This window comes from Muscardinus avellanarius (assembly GCF_963383645.1).
Source record: "Muscardinus avellanarius genome assembly, chromosome: 16".
In the NCBI taxonomy this organism is placed as follows: domain Eukaryota; kingdom Metazoa; phylum Chordata; class Mammalia; order Rodentia; family Gliridae; genus Muscardinus; species Muscardinus avellanarius.
Window position 1 is genome coordinate 22504690 of NC_137802.1, and position 20826 is coordinate 22525515.

The 20826-nt window shown below is 52.1% G+C and overlaps 1 protein-coding gene across 3 annotated transcripts in view; it reads left to right on the top strand.

Annotated features, from left to right (window-relative positions):
* SLC43A2 (solute carrier family 43 member 2) overlaps nucleotides 1-17088 on the top strand; it is a gene marked incomplete at both ends in the record, with an annotated part of 52570 nt that extends 35482 nt beyond the window's left edge. For all 3 annotated transcript variants that reach the window (XM_080712585.1, XM_080712583.1, XM_080712584.1), the window contains 9 exons: nucleotides 1677-1769; nucleotides 3179-3312; nucleotides 3396-3598; nucleotides 3967-4113; nucleotides 10358-10496; nucleotides 12015-12147; nucleotides 14727-14800; nucleotides 15913-16036; nucleotides 16927-17088. In XM_080712585.1, coding sequence (XP_080568711.1) covers nucleotides 1677-1769; nucleotides 3179-3312; nucleotides 3396-3598; nucleotides 3967-4113; nucleotides 10358-10496; nucleotides 12015-12147; nucleotides 14727-14800; nucleotides 15913-16036; nucleotides 16927-17088 — 1209 coding nt within the window. The remainder of the gene's footprint in view (nucleotides 1-1676; nucleotides 1770-3178; nucleotides 3313-3395; nucleotides 3599-3966; nucleotides 4114-10357; nucleotides 10497-12014; nucleotides 12148-14726; nucleotides 14801-15912; nucleotides 16037-16926) is intronic.
* Nucleotides 17089-20826: the final 3738 nt, after the last annotated feature.

A 20826-nucleotide genomic window follows, 5' to 3' on the forward strand; every position in this document is an offset into this window, starting at 1 on the left:
AGGGTCTCACTAAGTTGCTGAGGCTGGCCACTAACCTACAATTCTACTGTCACAGCCTCAGGAACACAGGTGGGAACCATCATGCCCAGCTCTTTTATTATTATTATTTTTAATGGTGCTGGGGGTCCAGGGGCATTCTTCTTCCTGGCTATACCTGAGCACTTTTTATTTTTTATTTTTATTTATTTGTTTTATTTATTTATTTTTTTGTGGTACTGAGGGTGGAACCCAGAGGCTTTCTACCTCCGGGCTATACTCCCAGACCTATTTTTGGAAACAGGGTCTCACTAAGTTACTGAGAGCCTCACTAAGTAGCTGAGGCTGGCTTCGAACCTGTGTGATCCTCCTGTCTCAGCCTCCCAAATGCAGGGATTACAAGCGTGCGCCACCACGCCCGGCTTTTTATTTTTTATTTTGAAACAGGGTCTCACTAGGTTTCTGAGAGTCTCCTTTATATAAGTTGCTGAAGCTGTCCTTGAACCTGTGATCTTTCTGTCTTCCAAATACTAGGATTATAGGCATGCACCACCATTCCAAGCTGAGTCTGAGCCTTTCTAACTATTAGTCTTCCCAGGTGCCCATCACTGGAGCGGAGTGTTGTGGTAGGTGATTGCACTTTGAGATACAGAAGTAGGAACCTTGACTGGCTCTCTTGTCAACTCTGAGGGAACTGTAGACTTCTGATTGTTACCTTCCAAAGCCTACTCTCTCAAAGCCAAAAGCAGCTTTTGCTGACAGCTGTTCCTTCTGGGACTCTGATTTTTTTATTTATAAAATAACACTCATTCCTAAATAGATTACTTTTTTTTTTCCTGCAGTACTGGGGATGGAACCCAGGGACATTCTACCTCCAAGCTACACCCCCAGCCTTATTTTGAAACAGGGTCTCACTGAGTTGCAAGGGCCTCACTAAGTAGCAGAGGCTGGCTGCGAACAGGTGCAATCCTCCTGTCTCAGCCTCCCGAATGCTGGGATTACAAGTGTGCGCCACCACACCTGGCTCAAATAGATTATTTTTAACAGGCTTTCTCCTTTTGAGGACTACCTGAGTCTCATAAATTTGCTCTCTGGCATCTCAATGTAGCCCTGAAAGGAAAGCCTGCAGCCCATGCCAAGAGTGGGGGATTCTTGTCCTCCAGAAAGTCAAAAAGTCCTCTCTGTAAATTGGAGCCAGTTCCTTCCTTTCTTCCTTCTACCTTCCCTCCTTCCTTTCTCTCCCTTTCTTTTTCTGGTGCTGGGCATTCTAACTCCAAGCTGTATCTGTAGCCCCCTATTTTTTGTTAACAGGGTCTAAGTTGCTGAGACTGGCCTTGAACCTGTGATTTTTCTATCTCAGCCTCCCAAGTACTGGGATTACGGGTGTGTACCACCATGCCTGTCAAACAGTAATTCATACTTTTTTTTTTTTTCTGTGATGAGGATTGACCTTGGGACTTCACACATGTGGTTTACCAGTGGCAAGTGCTCTACCACTGAGTTACAGCCCAACCCAACCCCTGATTTCTTCCTTATTCTCCTTCCCCTTATCCATCGCAGTCCAGAAAGGGAAAACTTGCACTGAACTGTAATTACTCTGGACTCCTACCCTGTGAACGGACAGGTGAGGAATGGAGCCTGGCAGTACCTTGATTCTCTATTCTGCTCCTCCTAAACCTTGCCTCTGTTCATCCCTTCAGCTGCCCAACATGTTTGGTGACCTTCGGTCCACGTTTATTGCCTTGATGATTGGATCCTACGCCTCCTCGGCAGTCACCTTCCCTGGAATCAAGGTGAGAGCGGCAGCAGCTGCCCAGAGCATCGTCACTTTGTGCGAGGGTGTGTGCAGAGCGTCCCCTCCCCCAAGGCTCCTTCAACCCTCTCAGAAGAGAGGACCTAATTGTTGGTGGCGGGGGAGCCTCTCCCCACCCTCACACCTAAGCAGGATGCACCTGCCACCACAGGAGGAAGAAAAGAAAACCACTGGGCCATGGGGCCAGAAACTACAGCAGGTTGCTGAGGCATGTGAGCTCAGGCTGGGTAGGAAAGGGAGGGTGGGCGATCTCCTCCGTGCCCAGTGCCCGGCTGCTTGTCGTTGGGCTCCTGCTCCCAGTAGCCAGAGTGCTGCCTTTGGCCAAGTTGGTTCGGCTGTTTCCCTCCCTGGCAGGATTCTTAGCCTGTAGAAGTCACACTGGGTCAGGATACAGCCTCACAGTTCACCAGCCCAGGCTCCCTCTCCAAGGCACCAAGCCAAAGCTGGGCTCCTCAGGGATGCGGGGGATGCTGCCAGCGAGGCAAGGCATCACCCCAGGGGCGAGCTCCCGGGAGCTGAGGTGGTAGGAGGTAGGAATGGGCACCGGCCTTCCTGTGGACCGTGTAGGTTCTCCGCTCCTTGGTTGTGGAGGAGCCTGCAAGTTCCTCCTCATCGTCTTCTCAGTGTCTAACTGCCAGCCTCCTCCCTAAGGAACCTGGCATCTGGGCAGCCATGTGGCAGCACTTAGGACAAAAACTGCTGCCCACCTGCTCAGCACTGTGCCAGGATCACCCTCCCCACTACTCCCCAAAGGCATGTGGCACCTTTTGTGTGTGTGTGAGATACTAGGGCTTGAACCCAGAGATGTTCTATCACTGAGCTATACCCCTTGCCCTTTTTACTTCTTGTTTGCAAACAGGGTTACATTGGGTAGTCTTGCTAAGCAATCCTCCTGTCTCAGCCTCCCTAATCCTGGGATTTCAGACATGTGTCACACCCATTTCAGAGGAACAAAAGGAGGCACACTGTTCTGTGCATCCTGGAGTGTTTGGGGCACCTCCCGTGTGCACTCTGCAAGGTGCTGGAGAAGCATCTGGGCAGGGCCAGCAGGTTCCTGTCCCAGAGAGATAGACAAGTTCAAGACAAGTCCAGGAACTAAGCAGCACAGTGATCCCAACCAGGGCCATTCATTGCCAGCCAGTGGACAGGCGTGGCAGTGATGGGGTAGCCAGCAGGGACCTCTCCCGCACAGTGGCATCTGGTCCAAGTTTGGTCCATACATGCGAGGGCCAGGCAAGTTGGGTTATTGGTGCTCAGGGCTTCTGGCGACCCTACATCCAGGGTGATAGGGCTGCACCTCCTCACACACCTCAGCACAAAGGGCTGCTGGTGCCCCTGCGGACCCTAACTCTGCCCTTTGGCTCTGCCCTGTCCCATCGCACCTATCAGCTCATCTACGACACGGGTGTCTCCTTCATCATCATTCTTGTGGTCTGGGCTGCCTGCTCCGGGCTGGTTTTCTTCAACTGCTTCTTCAACTGGCCGCTGGAGCCCTTCCCGGGGCCAGAGGACATGGACTACTCGTAAGTCAGCGTGCCCGCTCGCCTGCCCTCGCTCCAGCCGGGGCCCCGAGCAGCAGCAGCAGACACTCTCCTGTGGTCTCCAGGGTGAAGATCAAGTTCAGCTGGCTGGGCTTTGACCACAAGATCACAGGGAAGCAGTTCTATAAGCAGGTGACCACGGTGGGGCGTCGCCTGAGCGTGGGCAGCTCCATGAGGAGCACCAAGGAGCAGGCAGCCCTGCAGGAGGGCCACAAGCTGTGCCTGTCCACGGTGGACCTGGAGGTGAAGTGCCAACCGGACACCACAGGTACCGCCCCTTCACCCTCACCTCCCCCACAGGCATGCACACCTCTGCCCTTATCTCCCTGGTCTGTCCGAGAGGTCACCCAGTGCCCTGGGTGGCTGGGAGGAGCCTGCAGCCAGATCTAGAGGCGACAGCCCAAGTGCCCCCTTGCCTGGGGCCAGCTCTGGTGGGCATCCTGGAAGGGCATGTGCTCACCTGTCCTGTGAGCGCACTGAAGCTCAGAGCTCAGGGCTTGCCCAGCTCAGCACCAGCACCAGCATCGTGAACGTCTTGGGACCTTAGTTCCCTGTCTTAGCCTCCAGTGTGGAGTGATGCGGTCAGCACACTGGGCTGTGCACCGCAGCCCTGAGCCCCGCACCTTCCCCCCACAGCTGCCCCCTCGTTCATGCACAGCGTGTTCAGCCCCATTCTTCTGCTCAGCCTGGTCACCATGTGCGTCACGCAGCTGCGGCTCATCTTCTACATGGGGGCCATGAACAGCATCCTGGAGTTCCTGGTCAGCGGCGACCAGAAGACAGGTGGGTGTTCCCTGTACCTCAGCACACAGTGCCCAGGGAGGGCGCCCCAAGAGTGCCAGTTGCTCCTGCCAGCTGAGGTCGAGGCCCCAGCCACTGGCTGCAGTGTGTTGGGCTGAGCTGGGCCAGCAGGGCCCTCAGTAGCAGCAGCCCAGGCCGTTTGCTTATTGGAGTTGTTTCATCACTACCAGTGCAGACTCTTCCTTGAAGCCCAGGTCAGGGTTTCCCGGTCTAGGAGGGAGGGAAAGACAAAAATAGCTACGTGTTTAGGGTGTGGGGTGTATGTTTCCAGTGCCAGAGTGGGAGGACTGGGGACTGTGCCTATATATGAAAACACTGCACAAAGCAGAGTCCTCCATCTGAGTTCCACTGAGAGATGGCAGACCCAGCCCCACACAGGCCCTCGCAGGCTGGGCACATGGAGACCCAGGTGTCCTGGGTGGAAGCCCGGGACCACTGGGCTCCTAACCCACACTGCGAAGTGGGGAAAGCAGAGGCTTCCTGGAAGCGTGGCATCCAGTTGAGGCTTGTTAACTCCGGGAAACAGAACTGATAGCCCAGGTGAAAACAGTGGGGAGGGCACAGCTAATGAGAGGTCTTGCTTCACAAGGAGAGTCAGCACTTCCCGAGCTCTGGCTGAGTCAGCTGGGCACGCACTCGCAAGGCCTTTAGTGGCTGGCCCACTGGAGCGCAACTCTCTTTTGTTAGTTTGCTTGTTTTTACTGAAGGGAAGATACTGGTTTGTTTTTTTTTTCCCTCAGTACTGGGGATGGAACGCATGGAAATCCCGTATGCTGGGATTACAAGCATGCGCCAACACGCCCGGCTTTCAGTATCAGTTTTTAATGGGTAAGAAAGCCTGCTTTAAGAGCCGGGTTTGGTGGTGCACAATTCTTGTAATCCCAGCATTTGGGAGGCTGAGACAGGAGGATCGTGGTTCATGGACAGCCTCAGGTACTTAGTGAGGCCCTCTGCAACTCCTTGAGGCCGTTTCAAAATGAAAAATCGGGCTGGGGGTGTAGCTCAGAGGTAGGATGCCCCTGGGTTTCATCCGCAGTACCACAAAAAAAGGAAAGAAATCCTGCTTTAACAAAGGGAAAATATAGCAAAGGGAAGCACAGGACACTGGTTCTGCTGGTAAAAGTGGGAGACTGGTAGTGGCGCAAAGCCTAGAAAAGCTGGAGAGCTTGTGCAAAAAGATACAATGAGGCTGGGCGTGGTGGCACACGCTTGTAATCCCAGCATTTGGGAGGCAGAGACAGGGACTTGCGGTTCCCGGACAGCCTCAGCTACTTAGCCAGACCCTTGAGATCCTGATTACAAGCGTGGTGGTGCACGCTTGTAATCCCCGTACTTGGGATGCGGAGATAGGAGGATCACGTAGGCTCGAAGCCAGCCTTACTGGCTTAAGAGACCCCGTTTCCAAATAAAAAAGTATTTTAAAAAAAGTTCTGGGAGTGTAGCCCGGAGGTAGAAGGGTTTCCAGGAACCCCAGTACCACCAAATAAATAAATAAATATAATGAAATAAAAAGACTAGCCCAGGTGCTTCTTGTAATTCCAGCATTTGGGAGGCTGAAACAGGATCACGGTTCACGGACAGCCTCAGCTACTACTTAGTGAGGCCCTCTGCAATTCAGTGAGACCCTGTTTCAAAATAAAAAATAAAAAATAGGGTGGGGGTGTAGCTTGAAAGTAGAATGCCCCTGGGTTTCATCCCCAGTACTGGGGGGGAAAAAAGAAGAAGAAAAAGAAGACTTTGGTTTTGTGTTTTGAGACAGTGTTTTGGAGTAGGTTTGGGCTAGACTCAGACTTCTGGGCTGAAGTGATCCTCCTGCCTCAGCCTTTGGCATAGGCTGGGCTGCTGGGGGTTGAACCCAGGGATGCTCTCAGTTACACCCCCCTGGCCCTTTTTATTTTTTAATTTTTTAATTTTTATTTATTTATTTATTTATTTATTTATTTATTTATTTTGGTGGTACTGGGGATGGAACACTTCTATCTCTGGGCTACACTTCCAGACCTATTTTATATTTTATATGGAAACAGGGTCTCTTAAGCCAGCGAGGCAGGGTTCAGACCTGCGCGATCCTCCTGTCTCTGCCTCCCAAGCGCGGGGATTACAAGCGTGCGCCACCACGCCCGGCTATTTTTTATTCTTTATTTTGAAACAGGGTCTAAGTTGCAGAAGGCCTCACTAAGTAGCTGAGGCTGGCTATGAAACGTGATCCTCCTGCGTAGCCTCCCAAATGCTGGGATTACAAATGTGTGCCACCACACCAGACTATTTTTATTTTTATTTATGTATTTTTTATGGTGCTGGGGATTGAAACCATGGGCATTCTATCTCCGAGCCACACCCCAGCTCAATTTTATTTTTTATTTCTGAAACAGGGTCTCACTACTTGCTAAGGCTGGCTGCACACCTGCGATCCTCCTGCCTGGCCTCCCAAGTACTAGAACTACAGGCATGCACACCATGCCTGGCTCTTTAATTTTGTTGTTGTTGTTGGTACTGGGGATGGAACCCTTCTACCTCTGGGCTACACTTCCAGACCTATTTTATATTTTATTTGAAAACAGGGTCTCTTAAGCCAGCACGGCTGGCTTTGAACCTGTGCGATCCTCCTGTCTCCACCTCTCAAGCGCGGGGATTACAAGCATGTACCACCACGCCCGGCCTGTTTAGTTTTAATTTTGAAACAGGGTTATTCTAAGTTGCCCAGGCTGGCATCAAACTTGCCATCTTCCTACCTTACTTCAGACTCCCAAAGTACTATAGCCATCAAAGCCTAGCCTTTTTTTTTTTTTTTTTTTTTTTTTTTTTTCAGTACTGGGGATGGAACCCAAGAGCATTCAACCTCCGAGCAATACCCCCAGCCCCATTTTTTTTTGGGGGGTACTGGGGGTGGAACCCAGGGGCTTTTCTACCTCCAGGCTATACTCCCAGACCTATTTTATATTTTTTATTTGGAAACAGGGTCTCACTAAGTTGCTGAGAACCTCACTAAGTAGCTGAGGCTGGCTTCAAACCTGTGCGATCCTCCTGTCTCAGCCTCCCAAGGGCTGGAATTAAAGCGTGCACCACCATGCCTGGCTTCCCAGCCCTATTTTTTACTCTTTATTTTGAAACAGTCTCACCGAGTTGCAGAGGCCTCACTAAGTAGCTGAGGCTGTCTATTAACCACGATCCTCCTGTCTCAGCCTCCCAAATGCTGGGATTACCACGCCCGGCTCAGCTATTTCTTATGTTTAAAATGCAGAGGAGCCAGGGATGGTGGAACATGCTTATAATCCCAGCATTAGGAGGCTGAGACAGGAGGATTGCAGTTCACAGACAGTCTCAGCTACTTAGTGAGGCCCTTTGCAACTCAATGAGACCCTGTTTCAAAAATAAAGAATAGAGACGGACGTGGTGGTGCATGCTTAGTGCTTGGGAGGCTGAGATAGGAGAATTGCACAGGTTCGAAGCCAGCCTCAGCTACTTAAGCTCTCAGCAACTTAGTGAGACCCTGTTTCCAAATAAAATATAAAATAGGTCTGGGAGTAAAGCCTGAAGATAGAAAAGCCCCTGGGTTCCACCCCCAGTACCAAATAAATAAATCATAAAATAATAGGGCTGAGGGTGTTGTTTGGAGGTAGAATGTCCCTGGGTTCCATCCCCAGTACTGAAAAAAAAAAAAAAAAAACAGGAAAGCTGGGCATGGTGGTGCATGCTTGTAATACCAGTACTTGGGAGGCTGAGACAGGAGGATTACAGGTTCGAAGCCAGCCCCAACAATTTAGGGAGGCCCTCTGCAACTTAGTGAGACCTTGTTTCCAAATAAGAAATAAAATTGGGCTGGGTATATAGCTCAGATGTAGAATGTCTCTGGGTTCAATCCCCAGTGCCACAAAAAAATAAAATAAAAAGCAGAGGAACCGTAAGTGATGGCACATGCTTGTAATCCCAGTATTTGGGGAACCTGAAAAAGGTCACAAGTTTTTAGCCAGCTTCAGCTACTTAGGCCCTCTGCAATTTAGTGAGATCCTGTTTCAAAATAAAGGAAAAAAAGCCGGGCGTAGTAGCACACAAGCTTGTAATCCTAACATTTGAGAGGCTGAGACAGAAGCATCACAGTTCAAGGACAGTCTCAGCTACTACTTAGGGCATTTGCAACTCAGTGAGACCATGTTTCAAAATAAAGAATAAAAAAATCAGAGCCGGGTGTGGCAGCACATGCTTGTAATTCTAGCATTTAAGAAGCTGAGACAGGAGGTTCAAAGCAGGTTCAAAGCCAGCCTCAGCTACTTAGTGAGGGCCTTTGCAACTCAGTGAGACCCTTTTTCAAAATAAAGAAAAGCCAGGCGTGGTGGCGCATGCTTGTAATCCCTGCGCTTGGGAGGCGGAGACAGGAGGACAGGTCCAAAGCCAGCCACGGTAGCTTAAGAGACCCTGTTTCAAAAATATAAAATAGGTCTGGGAGTGGAGGTAGAAGGGCTTCCAGGAACCCCAGTACGAAAGAAAGAGAGAAAGAGAGCAAGCTAGGGGTGTCACTTGGAGATAGAATGCCCCTAGATTCCATCCCCAGTACTGCAAAAAAAAGAAAAAAGAAAAAAAATTGGGCTGGGGGTGTAGCTCAGAGGTAGAATGCCCCTGGGGAAAGAGAGAAAGGAAGGAACGAAGGAAGGGAGAAAAGGAGGAAGGAGCTAGGGGTGTAGCTTGGGGGTAGAATGCCCCTGGGTTCATCCCTAGTACCCCCCCCCCAAAAAAGGAGAAGAAAATAATCTGTGTGAGGTAGCACATGCTTATGATCTTAGCTACTCAGGAGGCTGAGGCAAGAGGATCACCAGTTTGAGGCCAGCCTAGACAACTTAATGAGGCCCTGTCTCAAAATAAAAAGGACTGGGGATATAGCTCAGTGGTAGAGTGCTTGCCTAACACATATAAGGCCCTTGGTTCAATTGTATTATCTCCCCTAACAAGGAAGACACAGAGGAAATCAGGCCAAGAAGTTGGGTCTGTGGCTGGCAGGGCATGGGTTTTCCCCATCCTGCTCCTCTGGCACCTGACATCCTCAGCCCTGGCTCTTCCCAGAGGGACAGGCTTAAGGACCAGCTGCAGCAGTCTCTGGGAGACCCATGGTGTCAAATGGCTTGGCAGGTGGGCCAGGGCCAGTTCCTTGACCTTTCTCTTAACTGTAACAGAGCAGCATTCCCAGGCCACATGGTAGTGGGTGACTCTGATTCTGCCAGGTGTGTCTGTCTGTCTGTCTGTCTGTCTGTCTGTCTCTCTCTCTCTCTCTCTCACACACACACACACACACACACACACACACACACACACACACACACACACGACGTCCCCATAGCTGTGCCCAGCCCCCTGGGCCTGGCTTGCTAACCTGCCTGTGATGAGGCATCAGTAGAGAGCAGAATGTCAGCAGGTCCTGGGTTGGGCCTCTCCCAGATCCTGGGGTTGGGGTGGGATCAAGCTTAGCTCCCCATGAGCACTGGAGTCTCGGAAGGAAGTAGTATGGGTGCTGGAACCTGAGCTAACCTGCCTCCTTTCCCCATCTCTTCAAAATGGCTGTTGCAGTTTCTGCCACTAACCTCTCTCCTCTCTACTTTTCCATCTTTGCCTTCTCGATGCAGTGATGGCCTCGGGTAAGCAGGAGCGACTGTCCGGGAACACTGCAACATCCCTCCCAGCCAATTTCTGTTCAAACCATATCTCTCACCTTGAACTCCAAAGGTCCCCCTTGGCTGGAACTGCTGGGGCGTGGGGCAGAGGGCAGCCAGCTTTCAGCTATTTCCCAGGCTCCCATAATTTGAAGCCTCTTTGCTGATGGAAGACCCTACATCAGAGTTTTTGCTAATGGTGCCTTCCTGGTGCACTCCTAGAGGCAGAGAAACTAATGGCCAGTCACACACAAAGCCTCAATCATTGGCATTGGTAATTTTGTGGTTCCCGAGTCAGGGTAACTTCCTGGAACTTCTGGTAGGGGAGTCATTGTGACATACTGGATTTCATTAGCTGCTTCTGGGAAACAAGTCGAGGATTTGGAGCAGAAAATTGAGTGACCTACCTCTTGCTCCAGCTTTTATTTTAGAGGTGAAGGTCTCTGGGCTCCCCTCAAGACCCACAGTGACAAGAAGACTCAGACCTTAGAAGGGCCTGCGGTACTAGCCCTTTCCAGATTCCACCAGCTTGTCCCCTAGGGCTGTACAGAGACCCCTGTGACATAACACACCATCTTCCTCCCCAGTCGCCCTCTACACCTCCATTTTCGGTGCGCTCCAGTTGCTTTGCCTGCTGACGGCCCCCGTCATCGGCTACATCATGGACTGGAGACTGAAGGAGTGCGAGGATGCCTCTGAGGAGCCTGAGGACAAAGACGCCACCCAGTGCGTAGGCCGGCCGCACCTGCTCCTGAGCCCTGGAGAAGGACCTCCCAGCCACGTGTGAAGCGGGGATGGGGCGGGGTCAATTTAACAGGCAGTGGAGCCTGCTCAGTAGTCTCATAAGTCCTTGAAGACACTTGTGTGTCCAGCTCGGTGCGTGCACAGGTCTCCCACCTCTTCATGGAAATTATTGGATGTGAAGAAGTTTGGGAGGCACTGAGCTAGGTGGGAGCAGGGAAGAAAGCAGAGGGAGGACCATCGGGCCCCAGGCTGGCTCTCAGGTCTTTGGCATGGCAGCGGCAGGGCAGTCTGAGTCACTTGTCCACAGGGCTTCTTTCACTTAATTTGAGTAGTAAACTGCTATAACCATCTGTATTAATAGGTTGGTTTAGTTGAGCGTGGTGGCGCGCGCTTATAATCCCAGTACTTGAGAGGCCGAGACAGAGGATTACAGGTTCAAAGCCAGCCTCAGCTACTTGTGAGGCTCTCAGCAACTTAGTGAGACCCTGTTTCCAGATAAGAAATAATATAAGTCTGGGGTGTAGCCCAGAGGATTCCAGCCCAGTACCAAAATAATTAAAAAATAGAGTTGATAATTATGAAGATTAAACAAAGTGCTGGAGCCCTACTTTATGAAAGGGTTGGGCCCTAATATCAGAGGATGAGTTCAATGCTATCTTCTCTAACTCCACCTTAATATAATAAGCTGTTATTTGTTGTATTAGGCCCAGCGCCAAGCACTTAACACCCATTACCTCACTCACTTAAGCCTCGTGTCACCATGAAGAGGTGTATGCTGGAGTCGTGCCCATTTTACAAACGAGGGAACTGAAGCCAGGGGTTTAGGGTGTGTGCCTGGGGGCCCAGCTCGGCGGCAGTGGGCCTGGGGCTCCGTGCACGTCTTGAGCAGTTGGCGTTTGTCCTTCAGTGTTGTCTGATTGCCCACAGGGTGTCGGTGTGGGTGGTGAAACCAGACGCAGGAATAGTTAAATTCACAAGGAAATAATTATAGAGAATACTCTTATCTAGGTCAGGTCCTACAGCCAGGAGGTTATTTGTGCCTCTCCTGGTTCCATCTGCTGCATGTTTATTTCGCCTGCACCCGCTCCTCCCCCCCGAGGGGAAATCCACTTACTCCCGTATTTGGCCTATGATCTGGCTTATCATCAGCTTCATGTGAGGCCGGGCGAACTCAAAGCCCATGGTGCAGGGCAAATCTTGTGCAAAGGAAGATGCATCCCTGCCCGTGTAGAGCTGTCTTTAGTGAAGCAGGGTGGTGTTTTGGAGCTGCCTTCTTGGTTTGAGATGCTCCACTGAGGTTCACATTCTGTGCTCATTGGAGAAAGGAGACCAAGGAGTGTCCCTCATGCTGGTCTGGCCCTGACAGTCCCTAAGACACTCTTGGGTGAGCTGTGGGTCTTGCACCAGGCCATATGCTGGGGCTTCCAAGGCCTGACTTCTAGGTAGAGCCCACGTTCCTTCAGGAGTTCTCCAGCTCCAGTGTGTGCTTTCTCTCCACAGAGGCGAGAAGAAGAAAAAGAAGCGAGACCGGCAGATCCAGAAGATCACTAATGCGATGCGGGCCTTCGCCTTTACAAATTTGCTTCTTGTGGGCTTTGGGGTGACCTGCCTCATCCCCAGTCTGCCTCTACAGGTGGGTATGCAGAGAGGGAGAGACCAGGTAGGGATTTGGAGGAGTTTAGAGACCAAAAGGTGTGTGGCATATCATGGAAGCCAGCAGTAGAGCCAACGTGACGTTTCATTCAATTTAGCCAGCCAGCCACAGTTATCTATAGAGGGCCTTCGACCTGCCAGGCTCGTGCATTTCCTGGAGCTGTGTTGGATAGTTGCGTGGTTACTGTTCTGCATGTGTTCAAATAGTTGGAATCAATAAGGAGGATCCCAGTTTCATGGACAGCCTCAGCTACTTAGGTCCTTTGCAACTCAGTGAGACCCTGTTTCAAAATAAAGAATAAAAATAGGGCTGGGGATATAGCTCAGAGGTAGAATGTCCCTGGGTTGCATCCCCCGTACCATTAAAAAAAAAAAAGCTGGAATCTGCTATCCAAAAATTCTGGCCAATCTGTGGTATTGGTAAGACCATCTGCCTCCCTGGTACAAGAATGCCCACAAGGCCCCTACCCTGGAGAGGAGAAAGACTGTGATCATGGATGCTCGGTGTCTGGGTTCACAGGCTTAATTCCTTTGCACAAGATTTCTGGTGGTTTTGAAACCTGACCTTTTTTTTTTTTTTGGTGGTGGTACTGGGGGTGGAACCCAGGGTCTTTCTACCTCCAGGTTGTACTCCCAGACCTTTTTTTATATTTTATTTGGAAACAGGGTCTCACTAAGTTGCTGAGAACCTCACTCAGTAGCTGAGGCTGGCTTCAAACCCATGCTATCCTCCTGTCTCAGCCTCCCAAGCGCGGGGATTACAAGCGTGCGCCACCACGCCCGGCTGAAACCTGACTTTTGTCAGAGAGTGCAAGCAGGGTAGACTTTGTCACCTTCCTGGCTCTATCCTTTGATCTGTTAAAATGGTTTAGCAGATTTTGGCCCCAGTCCCCAAGTTTATAAACTTTAAAGGATCCAGTGATGAGATTGTTTCTGGATGGGCATGGCCCAAGTCCAGATGGTATCTGGGCCAAGTACAGGAGGAAAGCAAGAGGCCCTCCCTGTTTACAAGTGGCCAGGTGTGGAAGTACGTTGAACACAGGTGTGCACACCCACACATACTCTCACGTGTCTGCGCCAACGCTGGGGTGTAGGCCAGAGTAAGCCACAGGAGACTTATACCAGTTGCAGGCAGGAGTATTCTCAGGTCCTGGGCGTCCTTCCTGGCCTCCTGGGCTGCCCTGTCTACAAGACTGGCAGACCCTTGCCCTGGTCATCTTGCCTCACCAACGGGTGGGAGCAACGTCTGGTTTTTGTTTCACTAAGTTCTCTTTAAAGGACAAGTTGTGGAAAGGCAGTGAGGCTCTGGAGGAGAGGGGAGCATACAGAAGCACATGCGCACCTGCCCCCTTGGACACAGCCTCTTTTAAACCTGCCAAAAGCAGCTTCTGCCCCTTTACCACCCACATTCCTGGGAGCAGGTCCTAGCTTCAGAGAAAGATGGCAGGGTAGTATACAAAAGGAACAGAGGACCAACACCGTGTACTCGTGGCAAAGCAGCTGGCTCTGGCGCCCCTCAGGAATCAGTAAGTGACAAGGGTTCTCGGAGCTGGCTAAGCCTGCTGGTAGCGGCCCTTCTGGGAAGAGGCCCTCCCAGAGACTACGTTCAAGCTTTGCCAGGAAGGTGAGAAGGACAGCCATCTGCCAAGAGGGCAGGGAGACCTCCAGCCAAGTCCTCAGCTGGGAAAAGATAGGAGAACAAGGTAATGGTTAGTAATCTCCCACTCCATGCCATGGGGTACCTATCTACCCATAGGCCCTTGGGGGCACGGAGGCCTGGACGAAGGATCCTGCTTGTAGCATTGGCCTATGTTCATGGTGTGAATGCTCTCATCATGGCAGACTTTAGCTCTTCAGATGATGTCACTGGAGGTGGATCTGGGAAGAGATTTACAATACCCGCCATCATACAGTATTCCCACCCAACACCTAAAATAGATATAAGACAGCATTGGAGCACCATAGTGAAACATAGTAAATGAATGAGGAAGTGAGAAGTTTTGAGTATTCATTACTTTTTTTTTTTTTTTTTTTTTTTGCGGCTCTGGGGGTGGAACCCAGGGGCATTTGAGCTCCGAGCCACACCCCCTGCCCTATATATATTTTTTTTAATTCTTTATTTGAAACAGGGTCTCACTGAGTTGCAGAGGGCCTCACTAAATAGCTGAGGCTGTCCGGCTATCCGTGAACCTGGATCCTCCTGTCTCAGCCTCTCAAATAAATGCTGGGATTACAAGCGTGCGCCACCATGCTTGGCTTGTTTTTTATTTTTAAATGACAGTCTCACTAGTTAACACATGCTGGCCTTGAGCCTTCAGTCCTCCTATCTAAGCCTCCCAGTTATTGGGCATACTGGCGTGCACCACCACACCCGGTTTGATTTAATTTTTCCTTATGACTCTGATTAATAACTGGCTGCAGAATTTCTGAAAGTTCAGTAGTCAGCTCTGGAGAGCTGGTACAAGCCCACTACTCCCGTGACTCAGGAAGCCAGGAACAGAGGAGGGGCCAAGGCAAGGGCCCTGGTGTCCGGCTCATGCTGTGGCCTCCCTCCCTCAGATCGTCTCCTTTATTCTGCACACAATTGTTCGAGGATTCATCCACTCTGCCGTCGGGGGCCTGTATGCTGCCGTGTAAGTCCTGGGAACCACGGGTAGTTTGGTGGTCGGTGGGGAAGGGATGACCTGAGGAGGTTGCTGATAGGATTGAGACCCTGAAGCTGGGCCAGCCCACCCTGGCAAGGTTTGTCTTCTTGCATCAGGAGACAGGTACCAGGGTTTCTGCTGGGAATGTCAGGGAAAGCCATGCCTGGCGGGAGCTGAGTCAATAAGCAGTCAGTTGGCTGCCCACAGGCCTAGGCATTTAGCATGAAGTCGGTCCCTGTGTCCAGGGCCAGTGCACCTGTGTTGCCCCTTAGGGCCTCAGGGGCCACTGCTCAGCCAGATCATGGCCACTTGCTGGGAAGAACAGGGTTGGGTTTGGACTGCCTAAAGCTAAATGTTGCAATTCAAAAAGCCCTCAACAGGGGCCTGATTTAGATACCTGGGCCCAGAATGGGCTTATGCAGATCCTCAGGCTCTGGCTAAAATGAGACTTGCATCTTTTTTTCCAAGAGGCTACACAGCTGTTCCCTTTTTTATGGCCCAGGGCTTGGCCCCCCAATTCCACCCCAGACGTTGTCATCCACTGTCTCTGCCCTGAGAACAGCACCTTTCTTGTCGGAGCCCCTCCCTAGGTTTGTTGAGATTTAATTCAGCACTCCCTCCCTCTCCCGGCAGCATCCCTCGGGGGTCATTCCAGGTCTGCCTGGCCCCTGCCTGGCTCCCCAGGCCTAGAGGAAGTTGTGGCTGCCCTGGCAGGGCGTGAGGCAAGACTGTGATGCCGAGTTTCCGTGATTACGCAATGGTCCTCCAGAGGCCGGATGGCAGAGCCAGGCCCAGCTCCAGCCTGCGCCCTGGGCCTTCTAAGCCGCAGACTCTCGCTAGCACTGCGCTTTCCACCGGGCCCAGCCTCTTGCCCACAGGCCCGAGTGCTTCTGGGTGGGGAGGGGGTGAGCCTGGAGCTGGACTGATCTGAAAGCACTGCTCAGCAGAAAGTAATTCCTGGGCCAGCACCCAGTCATTCTCTGAGGCTGCCCTGCCTCGCCCTCCAGGCGCCAAAGCTGCAGCCTTGGGACAGCACACCTGGCCCGGCCAAGGCGGGGTCGGGAAGCCCGAGATGGCACTGATAGGTCTGATCCCGACAGGTACCCCTCCACGCAGTTCGGCAGCCTCACAGGCCTGCAGTCCCTGGTCAGCGCACTCTTCGCTCTCCTGCAGCAGCCACTGTTTCTGGCCATGATGGGTCCTCTACAAGGAGACCCTCTGTGGGTAAGAAGAGTTGGGGTCATGGGCATCTGCCCCACTCTGTTGACGAGGATCTGGGAGGTGTCTTATGGGGGCTTCAAGGCACTAAGGTCAGGTCGTTTGGGAACTCTGGTTGGGACTAAGGGTCCCCCTTATGAATGGTGGAAGAAGGAAGGAGGAGAATGGCCTTGCTGGAGCCAGGCACGGTGGTGCGTGCCTGCAATCCCAGTATTTGGGAGGCTGAGTCAGGAGAATCACAGGTTTGAGGCCAGTCTCAGCATAGTGAGACTGTGTTTCAAAATAAAAATAAAAAGGCCTGGGAGTGTAGCTCAGAGGTAGGAACCCTTGGGTTCAATCTCTAGTACCAGAAAGAGAGAAGGAGGGAATGGTTGGGGATAGTGGCACACAGCTGCAATCCCAGTATTGGGGAGGCTGAAACAGAAGGATCACAGGTTCAAGACCAACTTCAGCAACCTAGCAAGACCCTGTTTCAAAACAAAAAGTAAAAAAGTTCTGGGGTAAAAAAAAAAATGCCCCTGGATAATCCTCAGTTACCCCCACATACACACACACACACACACACACACACACACAGCCTCTCTGGAGCTGATTTCAGGACAAATAGGAGAAAGTTCTTGTCCCAGTGCCCCTTTCCAAGAGTCTAGATTCCCAATCAGGTGCCTGAGTTGTACCAGCCTGAGGTCCGGATCAGTAGGTCTGAGGAGGATGAGGAGGAGGCCCCAAGGGCTGCCAGTGGCCCTTGAAGACCCAGGGAGTTCAGTTGCTGGACTGTGGTATGTCAGGCCCTGAGGCCCTTGAACCCTGCTGTCTCCATTTTCCTCTCCTGTCTCCAGACCTGAGTGTGAGGGAGGGCACTGGGTGGCCCTGCTCCCTGTGACGGTTGTCCCCCACAGGTGAACGTGGGGCTGCTCGTCATGAGCATGCTGGGCTTCTGCCTGCCCCTCTACCTGATCTGCTACCGGCGCCAGCTGGAGAGGCGGCTGCAGCAGAAGCGGGAAGATGACAAGCTCTTCCTCAAAATCAATGGCTCGTCCAACAGGGAGGCTTTCGTGTAGCCTCCCCACCTGGAACCACGGCCTCCTGCCTGTGCTCCAGTGACTGACCGACGCCCTCCTCCCCACCCACAAGATGCCCCAGGATCTTCTCCACATTGGAGTCCACCCACACTCCCAGCCAGGGCCTGGCCCTGCCTCTGAGTTCTGCAATGGAAGGACACAAGGGAGGGCCCGGGATGGGCGATTTTTCCTGCCACCAGAGGCAGGGAGGCCCTGGCTTTGCTCTGCCACCCCCAGGGCTGCTGGGGCCTTGAGTTTCCATGGTGCCTGCAGGAGGAGTTGAGGGCACCCCAGCACGCGGGCTCTCTCCCTCAAGGGTCTGGATTCTGCCTCTTGCCAAAGCAGAGGGGCCTGCCATGCACTACCCACCACCTGCCCCTTGGCTGCATGCCCACTGACCACGCCTGCTGAGGACAAAGGCTTGCACTGTCTGCACCCCTCGTCTGGCCCCTCTCCCCCCACCCCCAGACTGCGGCTGCCTGAGGAAGGAAGGACCCGCTTCCTGTTGTTGGTGCTAACCCTTTGTAATCCCAGCCCCCATGGCCTGTCCTCTCGTTTGAGGCCTGTGGAGAAGCCCCCGGTGCATGGCCCGGGGCAGGATGGTCACACACAGCCTCAGGCGCCGCGGCGAGGCTGACAGTTGTCCCCCACCTCCTCCCTCTGTGCAGGGGGAGCACGTTTCTACTGCCACCCTCTGGTCCAGTCTGCGACCTGAATGGAATTAAAGGGTACCACAGGGCACCCCACACACAGCTGTCTCTGTGGGGAGGAAGTAAGGCTGTGGCTGACATGTGGAGGTCCAGGCCTGTGCAGGGAAGTGAATTGCTAGGAGGGTGTGTGGGGACTGTGTATACGTGATGCGTGTGAGATGGGGTTGGGATCTAAGTTCTGCCCTGTTTCCCCTGACAGGAGGCAGCCTGGCACTTGCCAGCCGGGTGGCCACAGGAGCCAGCCTGGTCATGGCCGGAGCTTGTCCAGGGCCACAGCGCCCTCTGCTGGCAGGCGGTGCCAGGGCCCTGGAGCTGTTTACATGGGGAGACTGGCTCGCCAACCTGCCCAACGTCACTGCCCCCAGAAACATGTCTGGGTGCTTAAAGGGTGGGCTAATTTTTAGGTCTTTTGTTGTTTTTCTCTTAGGTTTTTATCAGACTTTTTTTTATAAAGCAATAGATTCATTTTCCTCCTGGTAAGGGACACCCCTCCGAGCATATCAGTTGACAGCTGTGCCTGTTTTGAGCCTGAGAAAAAAAGGCAGGACAAAATGTTCTGCCACTGACCAGCCCCAGCTGCACCTGGCTGCTGCTCATCGCTCTGGGTGACCCATCTGGGGAGGGGTAATGGTCAGACCTTTCGCCTTCACCCCAGACAAACTGCTACCCCCTCATTTCCTGTCCACCCCAGCCAAACACACTATCCTAACTTCACATCAACCCCCAGGGTTCCTCCTGCAGGACATGGGGTAACCCCAGGAGAGCCACCAGTTCAGAGGACGGTGTTAGGGTGTGGGGGACTAACGGAAAAGAGGGAGGGTCAGAGCCGGCCGGGTGGGACCTACATAGTCACAGCTGGCTGCTGACTCCTAGGTTCCAGTCTGTTTAACTTTTAAAAATCACACCCCAAAAACAATGGCTTGGAGGTATAACTCAGTGGAAGGGCACATGTTTAGCATGTGCCAAGCCTGGGTTCCATCCTCAGCACCAAAATAAAGGGAAAACTTTATTAGCATTTCCCAGAACACTGGTTTGTGATGTGTTAATGGTTATTCTCATTTTAAGAGGTTTATAGTCGCTAGGTGTGGTGGGACACACTTTGTAATCCCAGCATTTGGGAGGCTGAGACCGGAGGATTGTGGTTCGTAGACAGCCTCCTCAGCCACTTAGGCCCTTTGCAACTCAGTGAGACCCTGTTTCAAAATAATTTAAAAAATAGGGCTGGGGTATAGCTCAGAGGTAGATTGCCCCTGGGTTCCATCCCCAGTACTGCAAAAAAAAAAAAAAAAAAGTTTATAGTCATATTTGGAAAATGCTTAGAATCAAGCCTGTTTCTTTGTAACCAGCACTGCACTTCCTCCACATTCATGATCACTGAGGTTCTCGGATGAGAATGGGAGCGGTTCCCCCGTGTGTGGTCCATAGCCACCTGCATCAGAAGTCCCTGGGAAGTGGTTAAAGTTACAGACTTTGGTCCTGGCCTCTGACGTGATGCTGGTGCCGCTCCCAGCACCCACACCTTTAGGTAATGGCACTTTGAGGAAAGATGGCATTGAGAGCCTAGAAGTAAGGGTGAAGAGCAGGTCAACGTGTGTAGGGACTAAAGGCGTGAACGTGGGAGCCATGTATGGCGGCGGTAGCAAGCCAGGCAGGTCAGTACCCCAGGCTGCAGCCAGTCATTCTAACCTGACTTCAAGCAGGCTTCATAGGTTCTATATTTTCCTGTTATGGAATAACAATCTCAAGTTAGATACTATCATCCCTATTTTATAATAGGAAAAATTGAGGCCAGATTGGTGGAGGGACTCGCCCAAGGTTAGGACCAGGACTTGCACGTGGGTCTGAAGCCACTGAGCAGTCGAGGTGCCCTATGCCAGGGCGCTGCACCTGAAGCAGCCGCACCAGGGCCTGGGCCTCTGGAGCAGGGTAGAAAGAGCCTGAGGAAGGGGAGCAAGCTGAGGTATGGGCTTCCGTTCTTAGAGAATAAGATTTTTTTTTTTTTTTTTTTTTTGCGGGTCTGGGGATGAAACCCAGGGGCATTTGACCTCCGAGCTACACCCCATGCCCTATTTTTTATTATTTTGAAACCAGGTCTCACTGAGTTGCAGAGGGCCTCACTAAGTAGCTGAGGCTGTCTGCGAACCGCGATCCTCCAGGTCTCAGCCTCCCGATTGCTGGGATTACAAGAGTGTACCACCATGCCCAGCTAGAGAATAAGATCTTTACCAGGAGTGGGGTGAGCTCTACTCAGGGTATTTGGGTCCTGGAGGCCGGTGGGTACTCGAGATAAGTGCTCTGAGATGGAGGCTGAACTGCAGACTGGTCACAGGCATGGGCACCAAGTAGCCACAGCTCTGCCATTTTCCTCCCTGTCCTCTAGGCTCCTGGAGGGGAGGAACCCAGCCCTGTGGTTTCAGAATGGGGCAGGGCAGCCTAGCTTTGGAGACACTGTCATTTTTCCTCTTGGGTCCAGGTGTCTACATGGTTGGCTTTCTCCAAACCCCCTGGGGCTCTGCCTGCATAAAGCCCTCACTCACCCTCCACAGGGCCTGCACGTGGGGAAGGTCCCAACCCCTATACAGGCCAAAGAGAAGGTGCAGGCCCTGTGGACCCCTTCCTGGCTTGCACCGTTCCTCTCCCTTGTCCTCCCAGCCAAAAGACCTTTGAAGCTGGGCATGGTGGTGCATACCTGTGATCTCAGTACTTGGAAGGCTGAGACAGGAGGATGGCAGGTTCAAAGCCAGCCGCAGCAACTTAGACCCTATTTCAAAATACAAAATAAAAAGGGCTTAGGGTGTAGCTTGGCGATAGAACACCTGGGTTCCTAGTTCTAGTACCCAAAACAAAAAGGAGAAGGGTTTCTACACAGACCCTCCTGGACATGCCCACATGGTCCAGGCAGTCTGAGGAGGTCATCACATCTTATGCTTCAAAGACACTGGAAAGGGGGACATTCAGTACTGTTGTCATATGGAGGGGTGTCCCCAGCAATAGCATACACGTTCCAGCAAACGGACCTTTGTTTGTG